General features: G+C 36.1%; 1 protein-coding gene across 1 annotated transcript in view; it reads left to right on the forward strand.

Annotated features, from left to right (window-relative positions):
* The window catches only part of LOC123247965 (tubulin delta chain-like), a 45242-nt gene that overhangs the window by 22438 nt on the left and 6382 nt on the right, over positions 1-16422 (forward strand). The window contains exons 7-8 of the mRNA XM_044677088.1: positions 8612-8707; positions 15275-15350. Coding sequence (XP_044533023.1) covers positions 8612-8707; positions 15275-15350 — 172 coding nt within the window. The remainder of the gene's footprint in view (positions 1-8611; positions 8708-15274; positions 15351-16422) is intronic.

The following is a 16422-nucleotide window of genomic DNA, read 5'->3' on the forward strand; positions in this document are numbered from 1 at the left end:
TTACTGTTTTATAATACAGTTTGAGATCTCAGACAGCTAGGCCTCCTTAATTTTTTTTCCCATTGATTCCCTTGATGTCCTTGACTTTTTGTTCTTCCAGGTGAATTTTATTATTTTTTTCTAGATCTATGAAATAATTTTTTGGTAGTTTGGTATGGCACTGAATAGGTAAATTAATTTAGGTAGGATTGTCATTTTTATTATATTGGCTTGACCTATCCATGGGCAATTAACGTTTTTCCAATTATTCAGGTCCAACTTTTGCGTGAAAAGTGTTTTGTAATTGTGTTCATATTAGTTACTGGTTTGGCATTTTATATTGTCTACAATTATTTTAAAATGGAATTTCCTTCTCTATTTCTTGCTGTCGGACTTTGTTGGTGGTAAGTAAAAATGCTGATAATTTATGCGGGTTTATTTTGTATTCTGCAAATTTGCTGAAGTTAATTGTTTCTATTAGCAACTTGGTTGATTCATGGTTCCCTCATCATATCATCTGCAAAAAATGATAATTTGTTTCCTCCTTACCTATTCTAATTCCTCCAATTTCTTTTTCTGCTCTTATTGTAATAGCTAGCATTTCTAGTACAATATTAAATAGTAGTGGTGATAATGGGCATCCTTGTTTCACCCCTGATCTTATTGGGAAGGATTCTAGTTTATCCCCATTACAGATAATGCTTGCTGATGGTTTTAGATAGATGCCATTTATCACTTTAGGGAAAGCTCCTTTTATTTCACTGTTTTTATAGGGAAATGGGTATTGTATTTTTGTCAGAAGCTTTTTCTGCATCTATTGATATAATCATATGTTTTCTGTTGCTTTTGCTATTGGTAATGATCAATTATTCTGATAGTTTTCCTAGAATATTGAATCATCCCTGCCTTCCTGAGGTAAAACACACCTGGTTCTGGTGCATGATCCTTGTGATACAATGCTATAATATCCTTGTTATTATTCTTTTTTTTTTTTTTTAGTTTTAAACCCTTAACTTCTGTGTATTGACTTATAGGTGGAAGATTGGTAAGGGTAGGCAATGGGGGTCAAGTGACTTGCCCAAGGTCACACAACTGGGAAGTGTCTGAGGCCGGATTTGAACCTAGGACCTCCTGTCTCTAGGCCTGGCTCTCAATCCACTGAGCTACCCAGCTGCCCCCTCCTTATTATTATTGTATTTATTTTTTGTATCAAAATTCATCAGAGAGATTAGTCTATGGTTTTCTTTCTCTGTTTCAGTTCTTCCTAGTCTAGTTGGCAGTACCATATTTGTGTCATAAAAGAAATTTGGAAGAATTCCTTCTTCCCCAATTTTCCTAAATAGTTTATGTAGTATTAGAGTTAATTGTTCTCTGAATGTTTGATAGAATTCATTTGTAAATCCACTTGGCTCTCAGGTCTTTTTCTAAGGGAATTCACTGATAGTTTGTTTAATTTCTTTTTCTATCATGGGATTGTTTAAATATTCTATTTCCTCTTTTGTTAATATGGGCAGTTTATAGTTTTTGTAAATATTCATCTATTTAATCTAGATTTTCATATTTATTGGCATATAGTTGAACAAAATAACTTCAATAATTGCTTTAATTTCTTCTTCATTGGTTGTGACTTCACCTTTTTCATTTTTCATACTAGTAATTTGATTTTCTTCTGTCTTTTAAAAATCAATTTAATCAATATGTATCTATTTTATTTTTTCAAAATACCAGCTTCTTGTCTTATTTCTTACGTCAATAGTTTTCTTACTTTTAGTTTTATTAATCTCTCCCTCAAGTTTCAGGATTTCCAATTTGGTATTTAATTGACAATTTTAAATTTCTTCTTTTCCTAGTATTTTTTAGTTGTATGCCTAATTCATTGATCTTCTCTTTGTTTTATTGATGTAATCATTTACGGTAGTCATTGGCAAACTATGGCTTGCGGGCCAGATGCAGCCCTTCTCCTTCATAATCTTTCAGTCAAAATACAAGAATTTTGTAAAATGTATCATTGTTATTTTTTAATAAATTATATTGGTCCACCTAAAGTTTTTTTCCTTTCCTTTGATCCCTCTCTTTAAAAAGTTTGCCCATCACTGATTTAGAGTTATAAATTTCCCCCTAAGTACAGCTTTGGCTTTATCCCATAAATTTTGGTATCTTATCTCCTCATTGTATTCTCTTTAATAAAATTATTGTTTCTAGGATTTGTTCTTTGACCCATTCATTCTCTCTTTTTAAAAACCCTTACTTTTTCTCTTAGAAGCAATATTCTGTATTGGTTCCAAGGCAGAATAGTGGTAAGGGCTAGAAAATGGGGTTTAAATGGCCTACCCAGGGTCACACAGCTCAGAAGTATTTGAGGTGAGATTAGAACTGAAGATTTCTCATCTTTAGGACTAGCTCTCAATCTATAGAGCCAACTAAATGTCCCCTCAACCCATTCATCCTTGAGGATAAGATTATTTTGTCTCCAACTAATTTTTAATTTTTATTTCCACTGTTCTTTGTTGAATATAATTTTAATTGCATTATGATCTGAAAAAGATGCATATAATATTTCTACTTCTCTACATTAGTTGTGAGGTTTTTATGCTCTTTTGTATGATCAGTTTTTGTGAAGGTGCCATGCACTGCTGAGAAAAGATATATTTCTGTTCCTATTCATTTTTCTCCAGAGGTCTATCAAATCTAATAAGTTCTATTTATCTCCTTAACTTCTTTCTTGTTTATTTTTTGGTTGGATTTATCTACTTTTGAGAGAGGAAGGTTGAAGTCTCTTACTAGTAAAATTTTACTTTTTCCTCCTGTAGTTATGTAACTTTTCCGTTAGGAATCTGAATGCTATTCCATTTGATGCTTATATGTTTAGTATTGATAATACTTCATTGTCCATGGTGCCTTTTATCAAGATGTAATTTCCTTCCTTACATTTTTTGACTAGATTAATTTTTAGTTTAGTTTTGTCTGAGATCTTGATTGCTCCCCCTGATTTTTTTACTTTAGTTGGAGCTCAACAGATTCAGCTCTATCCCCTTACTTTCATTCCATGTGTGTTTCCCTGACTTAAATGTGTTCTTGTAGATAGTGTAATGTGGGATTCCTGTTTTTAATCCAGTCTGCTATTTTTTTCTGTTTTATGGGTGAGTTCGTCCCATTCACATTCCCAGTTATGAAGATTAATTGTATGCTCCTCAATCTTATTTTCACTCTATCCTTCTCTCTCTCGTGAAATTTAAATTAACATCAAATAACTCCAAATATTATATTTTATAAAGTTTATTAATAATCATTTGAAGTAGAAAAACAAAAAGAACAAAAGCAAAAACCTGAGTAAAAAACACCTGAGTAAAATTCTCCTGCCTCTTACCTCACCCCACCTCCACCAGCCACATTTCTTGGAGAAGAGAGAGAGGGAAGAGCTACACAAAACTTATATCCTCCCTACATTAGCCATAAATGCCACATTTTTTAAAATGTAATTTCGTGAGAGCCATACAGTGCTCACAGTGTGTGCTCCTGTAATAGTGCGCGCTCCTGTAACAGAGCCTGAAAAAAAATTGACTTTATGGCTCCTGCAGAAAGAGCCATACATTGCCAACCCCTGCTATAGAGTAAGGTAGATTTCCATAGCTGATTGAATATTGGTGTTATTCCCACTTTGAACTAATTCTGACAAGAGTAAGGTTCAAACATTGCCTGTTATCCTCCACTCCCCATCTTCTCCTCCAGTGTATTGACTCTTCTGTGCCTCTTCACATGAGATCTCACCTTTTCTCTTCTCCCTCTATGTTCCTTTTTCTTGTCCCTTGATTTTTTGGAGGGGATATTGTGAAGATGGGATTAACTTCCCCCTGATCATTTTTAGATTTAATCACCAGAAGCATGTATACCCCACTTTAAGTATGGGGAGGTTTATGATCCACATGAGTGATAGTGGGTGACAAATCAGAATCGATGGACTGCCACCCTGGGCAGTATTAAGCAAAACTTTCCTGTGCCTTCCTTCTATTTTACGTGGACCAATTACTAATCACCAATTCTGGTGATTAAATATAAAAATTGGCAGGAGAGAGTTAATCCCATCTTCACAATCCCCCTGTGATCGTTTGGGAGACTAATCTCCCCAATTGATCATTTGACATAATCATCTTGTACCCCTAAAAATCTTCTAACTACAAGTGTATACAATATTGCACCTTCTAAGAGGTAACTGCAATAATTTGAGATAAGAGGAAAATAGAAGAGAGAGAGAGAGCAAAACCAATGTTTTGCTAGGTGCATTGACAAAAAGCCAATTAGAGGACAGTCCCTTTTGGCATAAAAGTTAACATTCAAAATAAATGCATTCAACCCCCTTGAGTTCAATCAATTGTACTCCAAAGTTCATTTTGTATCTTCTTGATACATTGTAGGTTTCTGTAGGCATCTTTCTCCAAACAGTTCATTTTCTGGATTCAAGGAATTAAGTTTCTTTTACAGAAATATTTCTGGAACAAAATTTTAAATTGTAGATTTTATGAAAATATATACAATCCCCCCTGAGGAGGGTATTGACCAATATCCAGATCAGCTCAGGATACATGGTTGAGTTATGGAGTATAAGAGTCAAAAATCAAAAGAAAAACCCAAAATATGAAAAGAAAAACAAATAGAAGAAAAAAATTCAAAATCAGGATGAAAATATCAAAAATCTATGTATAAAAATTTTCTGAGTAAACAAGAATAAATTCATAATAGGCCCTTGTTTTAGGGTCAAATTAAATAAATTTCTGTCCCACAAGTCTGTAGGACAAAATGCAGTAATATTGCAGTTACCCATTGGCAGCCAGAATTATAGTAAGTTGTCATACTATAAAAGAAAAAAAAAGACTAGATTTTCATGTGAGAGGGAAGTGTCATTCCCTGGTCTGGTTTTATCTTCACTCTCAGGGATAGGGGAGCCAGCATGATAGCGAAACTTTGGTACTTGTTGAAATGTGGGACAGGGAAGGTCTACATCAAACAACCACAACCTCAAACCTCAAACAAATCCTCTGTCTTGGCATAGATTCTCATCAATCCCACCAGGATTGGTTTGGTCTTTTTGACCTTATGCTCTAGGCACTATGCAGATTGCTCTTTGTGCTCTCCTTGGCACTGTGGTGGTTCTTTTGTTCCCCTCACTGTGTGTTTGGAATTCAGGGAGGTGCCATTTAAAAGTATCTTACAAACTTCCTGTGGACAGGTGGAGGACTTTGAGACTACATTTCCCGTGATTCCAATGGGTTTCCGGTTTCTGATGTGATTATGTCAGAGAACGGGAACCAACGTATAGGGCGGGCTGGAGACGGCCTCTTTGATACCTGAGCGGGCTCTCTGGTGTGCGAGAGGAGGAAGATGGGTAGAGATACAGACGGGCCTCATTTTTAAATATAGTCAGGCGTGGTCATATATATTTTACCAACATGGCCATGGCAATTAAAATATTAATTTCTCTTATAATATCAGCCTTTATCATTTTTAATCGTTACATCACCTGGAATCAGGTACAAACATTAATCACAGTCCCATAACATTTATCAATAAATTGCAGGTTTCCATAGTCTAAAGCTTTTGGGTATGCATTTATATTAGAGTAAATATACATTTTAAACTTATATTACTGCAGAATCAAAAAAAGAGATTAATATTGATTATATGTACTTTAGGTATAAGAAATGAGAAAAGGGGAAATAAAATATTTTATTAAAATGTTTTAAAAAGCAATAATAAAATAAACACCTTCTACAAAGGCATAGGAAGTGATGAAAGGAAAGATCTTTAAAAGTAGCAAGAACTTCCTGTGACCAACACTTTTGCCTTCCTGTGCCTTTCTTCCACTTTATGTGGACCAATTACAGCTAAAGTTTTGCTTAGGACTGTCCAGGAGGCAGTCAGTCAATTCTGATTCATCACCCACTGTAACACATGTGTGTCACAGACCTCCTCATACTTGAAGATAAAAAGGGTGTATATGCTTCTGGTGATTAAATCTAAAAATGGAGAGGGGAGAATTAATCCCATCTTCACAATATTAACCCATACTATTTAGCTTACTCCCTTCTTTCTATGTATACTTCTTCTCATTGCCCTATTAGTGATAACATTTTAAGTACCTTAGATATCTTGAATACTTTAAGTACCTTAAGTATCTCAAGCATCATAGATATCTTACACATCTCAATTATTACCTTCCCATATATGAATGTAATCAATTTAACCTCAAATCTTCAATTTTCTGCTTACCTTGTCATGCTTCTCTTGAGTATCTATTTTGCTTAATGAATTTTCTTTTTACCTCTGTTTTTTGGGGGTTTTTTGTTGGTTTTTTTGGTCAGGAATGTCTGGAAATCTTCTATTTCATTAAATATCACTTTTTTTCCCTCTTGGAGGATTATGCTTAATTTTTCTGGGTAGGTGATTCTTGGTTGTAGGCCTCGATCCTTTGCCTTTTGGAGTATCATATTCCATGCCTTCTAGACCTTTAATGTAGAAGCTGTTAAGTCTTGTGTAATGTTATCTGAGATTCCATGATATTTGAATTGTTTCCTTCTAAATGTTTGGAGTACCTAGTCTTGGGATGTTTTATTTTAGAGTCTTTTTTAGGAAGTGATCAATGGATTCTTTTAATTTCTATTTCTCCATCTTGTCTGAATATATCAGGGCAGTTTCCCCTAATGATTTCTTATAATAAGGCATCCAGGAACTTTTTTTGATCATAGCTTTAAGGTATTCTGATAATTCTTAGATTATCTCTCATGAATTCAGGTCAGTTTTTCTAGTGATATATTTGAGATTTTCTTCTATTTTATTTTCATTCTTTTGATTTTGTCTTATCATTTCCTGATGTTTTATGGAGTCATTAACTTCTACTTGTTCAACTCTAATTTTTAGGAATTTTTTTTCCTTGAGTTTTTGTCTTTCCTTTTTCATTTGGCCAATTCTACTCTTTAAGGTAGAATCTTCAGTGTTTCTTTTTGGCCTCCATTTTTATTTGTCCCATTCTAATCTTTAGGGAGTAGTTTTCTTCAGTGAATTTTCCCAAAGTTGTTGAATCTTTTTATCATTTCTTTTATTGGTAAATTTTTAAACTTCTTTTCAGGTTCTTCCAAGAGCTTTTTGTAGTCTGACAGCCATTCTCACTTTCCTTTGGGGCTTCACATGTTTCCTTTTTGCCACTGTTGTCTGATTCTGAGTTTTTATTTTAATTTTTCCAATAACTAAATAACTTTTTAAGTTAAATTTTTTCTTGTATTTTGCTCATTTTCCTATTATTTTTTCCCTCTCATTACCTTGTCTATTTGTTGACATTTTGCTCTGTTCCTGGAGCATAGGGAGCACTGTTTCGTGCTTCTAGTGTTAGCCTTCTCTGATGACAGCTGACGGTAGGCTCAGCTGTCTTTGGAGTCCCACAGTATGCACTTTGAGGGTATTGCTTGGCTGTCTTCCTGTGAAGAGGCATGCACTTATTTTGTCCAGCTGGATAATTCTCACCCTCCTTTCAGTTCCCCTATTGTCTTATGGACTCAACTGTTCCCTACTCAGTTAGTTGCCTCAGGCCACTTGGTAGCAAGTTGGGCTGCCCTCATACTTTGTCATTTCTTTGTCTGAGTGCTTTGGGCTGGTCCACATTCTTTTGGTTCCCCAATGCTGCACTTGATGTGCTACTTCCCCTTCTCACCCCAGTGAGATGTGTCCCTCCTGTTTTTCTTTGTTTTGAGGTGATTTGTTTTCTATTTTTGTGTGTTTGGTGGGTTTGGGCAAGCTTGTCCCTTACTCTGCCATATTAGTTCCCAGCATGTAACTGTCCAAAGGTAAGTGTTAAAAAAAATTTCCTCTTCCATTTTATTGGATGGATGATGGGAAGGAAAAGAGCCTCATTACTGGATGAAAGTAGAGGCACTTATACAGACAGTTTGGGTATTGACCCAAAATAGTCATTATCAGAGGCGACACACCTATTTATCTGAAACTTTCTACATATATTGTCTCCCCTGTTAGAATGTGAATTCTTTGAGAACAGAGACTCTTACTTTTCTGTTGGTATCCCTAGTACTTAGAACTGTGTTTTTCATAGATAGTAAACGCTTAATAATTTGTTCTTGGCTCCAAGGCTCTATCCACTGTGCCCCAATGCCTCTCATAGCACATACTGGGTATTTAGTAGGAAAATAATAGGTGCATAATAAATACTTATTGCTTCATTGATGATCAGTATGATATCATCTTAGCAAGTTACCTGGAACAATGAAAGGTTAAAGAATTTGAACATGGCCAACCAAGTAATAGAAATCAAGTTTTCTTGACTTCAAGAGTGGTCCTCTATCTACTATTGTATGGCATCATATGACTATGTTTGAATGTCTAAGTACTGATGTCTTTACAAAAAATTAGTCCCATGACTTCATGCATTGTATCCAATGGGTACCCTCCATTGAGCTCTATGAAGGAAGCATTGTCCCAAGTAGGCAATTTCTTGAACCAATGTCCAAAAGGCACATGATAAAACAGAAAAATTAAAGGATATAGAATGACCTTGTCATGTTGTTGGAAGAAACAAGAAGTCTTGGGAAGCTTTGGTAGCTATACTGACCAAATCTCTGTCATCCTATAGTGGGCTGAACATGGGAGTGGAACCCTGGGAGTTACTGCGGTCTGTCTGTCCTGTGCCAACCTTGAAATTCCTTCATGTTGCTCAGACCAGTACCAGGTAAGCAAGGAAGGTTTCCTCCTGGAAAAAGGAATAGAATATTTTGATAAAGATTATACTGCCTAGAAAAATAGCAGATGGAACTATCTGGTGGTTTGAAAGCTTCCTATTTAAGGTCTCTCTTCACAGGAGCAGTTATGACCTATCCTTGCTCAGAAATCTTTCATGACTTTCTTTTGCCCCCAGGATAAACTACAAAGTCCTTAACTTGGCATTTAGAACTCTATTTTACCTGAATTATTCTTTGTATACTCTATGCTTCAGTCAACCTAAAATACTCACTGCTCCCTAGCTCATTCCATTTTTGTCTCTATATATTTACACAGACCCTTCCTGGCACATATTTCCTTTCCCATCTCTGCTGTAATCCTTCTCTTGTTTCAAGGCCTAGGACAGATGTCATCTCCAGTTGAAAATCTTCTCTCATTTATTACATTTTCTCATTGAATTCAATTTGAGTTAACATTTTGCTTTGTACAAGACATGATGCTGGGCACTTCGGATATAAAATAAAGAATAAAACTTTCCCTGTCCTCAAGGAACTTATATTCTTCAACTGGTGGGGATGAAAAAGGAAGAAAGATAATTTTTAACATATATGTGTGTTTGTGTGTAATATAGCTAGTGATATTTGTAATATATAATATATTCAACATATGCATATATTATGTTTATGTGTAATATATTGTACACATAAGCACATATATGAAATAAAACTATAAACTCGTAATTTTAAGAGGTGGGGAATATATGTAATATATGTGACATACAATTAACATATATGTATATGTGTATATATTTAGTACAAAGTGTGCATGTGCATACATATATGTAAATATATGCATGTAATAAAAAGTTTAACAACTAACTGAGTGTGTCAGAAAGAAGCTGATAGGTAGGAGGTGCTACATTGATTGTGCTTTGAAACAAGTAAGGGAATCTGAAGGAGAGAGAGTCTATTACAGACATAGTCATGAAAGGCTTAGAAAGGGTAGGTTTAATATACTGTGTAGTGTAAGGGTTAAAATAGGGGTTTTGACAAAATAAGAGAGCAGCTTTTAATAATTTAAGTTTTAATGAGAATATAGTAGAGTTGTAAATTAATATTATCCTTTTAAGCAAGAGAAAAGAAAACTTCTAGCAGCTTTTAACAATGAACAATTTAATTAAGATAGAAATAGTAAACGAATATAGTATAAGACTAGAAGCTGGTACTTTGAAAAAACAGATAAAATAGACAAAGTACTGGTCAATCTAATAAAAAAAAGGAAAGAAGAAAACCAAATTGATAGTATCAAAGATGAAAAGGGAGACCTCACCTCTAATGAAGGGGAAATTAAGGCAATCATTAAAAAATATTTTGCCCAATTATATGGCAATAAATATAACAATTTAGGAGATATGGATGAATATTTACAAAAATATAAACTGCCTAGACTAACAGCAGAAGAAATAGAATACTTAAATAATCCCGTATCAGAAAAAGAAATTGAACAAGCCATCAAAGAACTCCCTAAGAAAAAATCGCCAGGGCCTGATGGATTCCCAAGTGAATTCTATCAGACATTCAAAGAGCAACTAATCCCAATACTATACAAATTATTTGACATGATAAGCAAAGAAGGAGTCCTACCAAATTCCTTTTATGACACAAATATGGTACTGATTCCAAAGCCAGGGAGATCAAAAACAGAGAAAGAAAACTACAGACCAATCTCCCTAATGAACATAGATGCAAAAATCTTAAATAGAATACTAGCAAAGAGACTCCAGCAAGTAATTAAGAAGATCATCCACCATGATCAGGTAGGATTTATACCAGGAATGCAAGGTTGGTTCTCAACATTAGGAAAACCATCCACATAATTGACCATATCAACAGTCTAACAAAAATCACATGATTATCTCAATAGATGCAGAAAAAGCCTTTGACAAAATACAGCATCCATTCCTATTGAAAACACTGAAAAGTATAGGAATAGAAGGACCTTTCCTAAAAATAATAGACAGCATATACCTAAAACCATCAACAAACATCATATGCAATGGGGATAAATTAGAAGCCTTCCCAATAAGATCAGGAGTAAAACAAGGATGCCCATTATCACCTCTATTATTCAACATAGTACTAGAAACACTAGCAGTTGCAATTAGAGAAGAAAAAGAAATTGAAGGTATCAAAATAGGCAAGGAGGAGACTAAGCTATCACTCTTTGCAGATGATATGATGGTCTACTTAAAAAATCCTAGAGAATCAACTAAGAAGCTTGTAGAAATAATCAACAACTTTAGCAAAGTTGCAGGATACAAAATAAATGCACATAAATCATGAGCATTTCTATACATTTCCAACACACTAGAGCAGCAAGAAGTAGAAAGAGAAACACCATTTAAAATCACCCTAGACAATATAAAATACTTGGGAATCTATCTACCAAAACAAACACAGCAATTATATGAAAACAACTACAAAACACTTTCCAAACAAATAAAACTGGATCTAAACAATTGGAAAGCCATTGATTGCTCATGGGTAGGACGAGCTAACAATAAAAATGACAATTCTACCCAAATTAATTTACCTATTTAGCACCGTACCTATCAAGCTACCAAAAAACTTCTTTACTGAATTAGAAAAAACTATAACAAATTTCATTTGGAATAACAAAAGATCAAGAATTTCAAGGGAAATAATGAAAAAATATGAAGGAAGGGGGCCTAGCAGTACCAGATATTAAACTATACTATAAAGCAGCAGTCATCAAAACAATATGATACTGGCTAAGAGATAGAGAGGAGGATCAATGGAATAGACTTGGGGTAAATGACATCAGCAAGACAGTGTATGATAAACCCAAAGAGCCCAACTTTTGGGACATGAATCCACTATTTGACAAAAACTGCTGGGAAATTTGGAAAACAATATGGAAGAGATTAGGTCTAGATCAACATCTCACACCCTACACCAAGATAAATTCAGAATGGGTGAATGACTTGAATATAAAGAGGGAAACTATAAATAAGTTAAGTGAACACAGAATAGTATACTTGTCAGATCTCTAGGAAAGGAAAGACTTTAAAACCAAGCAAGAGTTAGAGAAAATTACAAAATGTAAATTAAATCGTTTTGATTATATTAAACTAAAAAGTTTTTGTACAAACAAAAACAATGTAGTCAAAATCAGAAGGGAAACAACAAATTGGGAAAAAATCTTTATAACAAAAAACTCGGACGGGGGTCTAATTACTCAAATATACAAGGAGTTAAAGCAATTGTATAAAAAATCAAGCCATTCCCCAATTGATAAATGGGCAAGAGACATGAATAGGCAATTTTCAGGTAAAGAAATCAAAAGTATCAATAAGCACATGAGAAAGTGTTCCAAATCTCTAATAATTAGAGAAATGCAAATCAAAACAAGTCTGAGGTATCACCTCACACCTAGCAGATTGGCTAAAATGAAAGAAGGGGAGAGTAATGAATGCTGGAGGGGATGTGGCAAAATTGGGACATTAATGCATTGCTGGTGGAGCTGTGAACTGATCCAGCCATTCTGGCTGGCAATTTGGAATCATGCTCAAAGGGCTATAAAAGAATGCCTGCCCTTTGATCCAGCCATACCATTGCTGGGTTTGTACCCCAAAGAGATCATAGATAAACAGACTTGTATGAAAATATTTATAGCTACGCTTTTTGTGGTGGCAACAAATTGGAAAAGGAGGGAATGCCCTTCAATTGGGGAATGGCTGAACAAACTGTGGTATATGCGGGTGATGGAATACTATTGTGCTAAAAGGAATAATAAACTGGAGGAGTTCCAGGAACAGATGCAGAGTGAAAGGAGCAGAGCCAGAAGAACTCTATACACAGAGACTGACATTCTGTGGTAAAATCGAATGTAATGGACCTCTGTACCAGCAGCAATACAATGACCCAGGACAATTCTGAGGGATTTATGGTAAAGATGCTGCCCACATTCAGAGGAAGGACTGCAGGAGAGGAAACATATAAGAAAAACAACTGCTTGAACGCATGGGTCGGGGTGGACATGATTGAGGGTGTGGACTCGAAACTACCACACCAATGCAACCACCAACAATTTGGAAATGGGTCTTGATCAAGGACACATGACAAAACTAGTGGAAATGTGCATCGGCCATGGGTGGGGGGAGTGCGGGGGGGGCGAAGGGGAAAGGAGGAGCATGAAACATGTAACCATGTTAAAAATGAATATTAATAAATGTTTTTAAAAAAAGAATATAGTAAAGGAGGGAAAGATAGAAAAGAGGAAAGAGATTATTAATCTTATACCCTATAAATATACGTAAAATTCCCAATAACTACCTCTAACTGTCTTCTGAGGACAGTTTCTTCTTGCCTGGCAAACACCAGGCCTATCTAACCCAATTACCTAATTCCCTAAAATAATAGACAGCCACCACTCACTCACTCCTTCAGTCAGTTTTCTATAGCAGCCCAAACTGTCAGGAACCAACTGACAGCAGATCTTTGCCTATGAGACAGATTTCCTGCCAGCCTGCAACTGACGCTGGCTCTCCGGTTCCTACTTCCTGTCACTGTGAGCTGGTTAATCCCTACACAGCACTATGGCAAGAGAACCTCCAGGTCCCCCGTTAAATTAAAGAAATTAAAGAATTCCTTTTTACAGTAGGGAATAATCAGTAGGCTAATTTGACTGAAGGGAAAGTGCCTGAAGGGAAATAATATGAAATAGGATTGGAAAGATTGTGAAGGGCTTTAAATGCGAGACAATGACTTTATATTTTATCTCAGAGGCAATAAGGGACCTTCTAAATTTTTTTTTAAGAAAGGGAATGCCATATGAGGTGGTTAAGAAATATTAATTTAGTGGCTCCATGGAAGATGGATTAGAAAGGGGGAAGTTGGGAAGCAGAGAAACTGGTTACAAGGCTATTGCAATAGAGACTGAACTTGTCCCTGGTATTTTTAGCTGGACTTAATCATAACAAAAATAGGAGTGATAAAAGTAACAACTTGTATCTATATATAGTTTAGATCTAAGTCTTTATTTCTCTCCATCCTTACTTGATATTTTATCTGTGTCCAACTCTTTGTGATCCCATTTGGGGTTTTCTTGGCAGAGATGCTAGAGTGGTTTGTCATTTCCTTCTCCAGCTTATTTCATAGATGAGGAAACTGAGACAAAGTTAAGTAACTTGCCCTGGGCCACCCAGCTAATACATGTCTGAGGTCAGCCTTGAACTCCCATCCACTATGCCACCTAACTTTCCTGAGTACTTTTTTTTTTTAAACCCTTATCTTTTGTCTTGGAGTCAACACTGTGTATTGGCTCCAAGGCAGAAGGGTGGTAAGGGTAAGCAATGGGGGTTAAGTGATTTGCCCAGGGTCACACAGCTGGGAAGTGTCTGAGGCCAGATTTGAACCCAGGACCTCCCATCTTTAGGCCTGGCTCTCAATCCACTGAGCCACCCAGCTGTCCCCTCCTGAGTACTTTATAATAAATGCATGAAATCAATATGCCCCTATGCTACAGGAGTCCATATTTTAAAACAGATGGTAAAAGTAACAAACAGATGGTAAAAGTAATAATTTTTAAAATAACAAGCCCCTAAAATAATAAAAGACAATGAAAAAAGGACAAAATTCTAAAATTATTAATTTCTAGTTCTTTATGACTTCAAGTTTTCCTAAAAACAACCCATTGTGGATAATGTATAAGCATTATTCTTCCACTATAAAAATGAGGAAACTGAGGCTCAGGGAAGGGGAGTAGCCTACCTGATAAAATTGGGATTTGAAACCACATCTTCTAAAGCCAAGTCCAGCATCCATTCTTGCTTGAACACACTGCCTCTCAAACAAGGGGTTCATGCAACCATGGGAGTCTTCACTGGATGATCAAATGAGGAAGATAAACTACCAGGGCTTGAGGCCCATTTACCTCACTTGCAGGGTTGGCCCAACAGTCTAAAAAGCTGGCTAAAAGCCAAAGGCACCATATATTTTGGGGCATCCCAGTTAGCACAGCTCTGAGAAACTAAAGATCTTAAAGGCACGGGGATTCGTTTTGCCTACTACACTGGTAACCTATAGGTTGGTCCACGTCTCCTTCTGGAATGAACAAAAACTCAGCAACTACTTCTAATGCCATAAGTTGTGAGGAAGCGGAGATCACTTGTATCTGCATGATATCATGGGAAGCCCACTGCCTGGCACCTGGCACTTAATCAATATCTAACTGAATTGAATCTTGTCTCACACAGAACTTAGTCCATTGAACCTTCCCTGGAACCCTGCTTGAGTTGGGTTTCCAGGTGATAATGAAGTCAGTATTTTGTGTCTCTGGGAAAGGAGGGAATAAGTAAAGAGAAGTCACCATTGTGGTTAAACTGTTTAGAAAAATACCAAATAGAATCTGTGGCTTTTCTACTGCCAATCAAATGAGCTGTAACAACAACAACATTGATGGCTATTATTTTACATGGTGCCTATACATGCCAGGTTTTAAAGTTTTAGTTACTGGATATGGCTGTGACCACAATTTGTGTTTTCTTTTTCAACAGAGGTCAGGTGTTTTGGGACAGCATGGTTTCATCACTGACTCACTTCTTGGCTCCTGAGTCAAGTACTGGGGACCCTGTATCCTTCTTGCTGTCAAGTGCTGATGAAGCCACATTAAGGCTAAGAGTGTAATGGAGAGAGCTTGAACTTGCTTTTGCTTCCTCCTAGGAAACGATGTACCTGTCAGACAGGAACCAAGCAGACATTGTCACTCCTTCCATCAGCCGGAACCAAATCATGGATGCCTACTTGGCTAGCTCATATTTATTTGTTCTTCATTTGTGTCCAACTTGTCATGACCCAATTTGGGGTTTTCTTGGCAAAGATGCTGAAGTGGTATGCCATTTCCTTTTCCAGCTCATTTTGCAGAGGAGAAGACTGAGGCAAATAGGGTTAAATGACTTGCCCATAATCACATAGCTAGTAACTATCTGAGATCAGATTTGAACTCAGAAAGATGAGGCCCAGTACTCTTCCACTGTGCCACCTAGCTCCCCCAAGTCACATTTATACATTACTTTATAGTTATCAAATACCATACATCCATTCTCTTCTGATCTCCACATTAATCCAGTGACGTAGTTCATGCAAATATTTTCCCTTCCTCTATTTTTTCTTTTCTTTTCCTTTCTTTATTTCTTCCTTTTTTGGAAACAAAAAACAAACAAAAAAAAACCTTTCCCCTTTATCAATGAATTAATACTAAGTATGGATTCTGAGGAAGAGCCACAAAGGCTAGACAACTGGGAATAAGTGACTTACCCTGGGTCACTCAGCTAGGAAGTACCTGAGGCTAAATTTGAACCCAGGACCTCCTATTTCTAGGCCTGGCTCTCATCCACTAAGCCACTTAGCTGCCCTTCCTCTCCTCTTTTTTTACAGATGATAGAAACTGAGACCCAGGCACATTAAATGTGAATTAATTTGTCCAAGATCCCACAGCTAAAAATGACATAGCTGAGGATTAAACTTTCCAAAATCGACCTAGTTACTACACAGTGCCACCTCCCTGTGGCAGGATAAAAAAAAAAAAAAAAAAAAAAAAAAAAAAGCCTTTGCCTTCAAGAAGCTTACTTGATTGAGTATAAGAGAGCTATTATATGGCAATTTAAGCTAAATGACAATGGAGTGGTAGAGATGAGTGTGGCAG

Source organism: Gracilinanus agilis, chromosome 1 (genome assembly GCF_016433145.1).
Source record: "Gracilinanus agilis isolate LMUSP501 chromosome 1, AgileGrace, whole genome shotgun sequence".
Taxonomy (NCBI): domain Eukaryota; kingdom Metazoa; phylum Chordata; class Mammalia; order Didelphimorphia; family Didelphidae; genus Gracilinanus; species Gracilinanus agilis.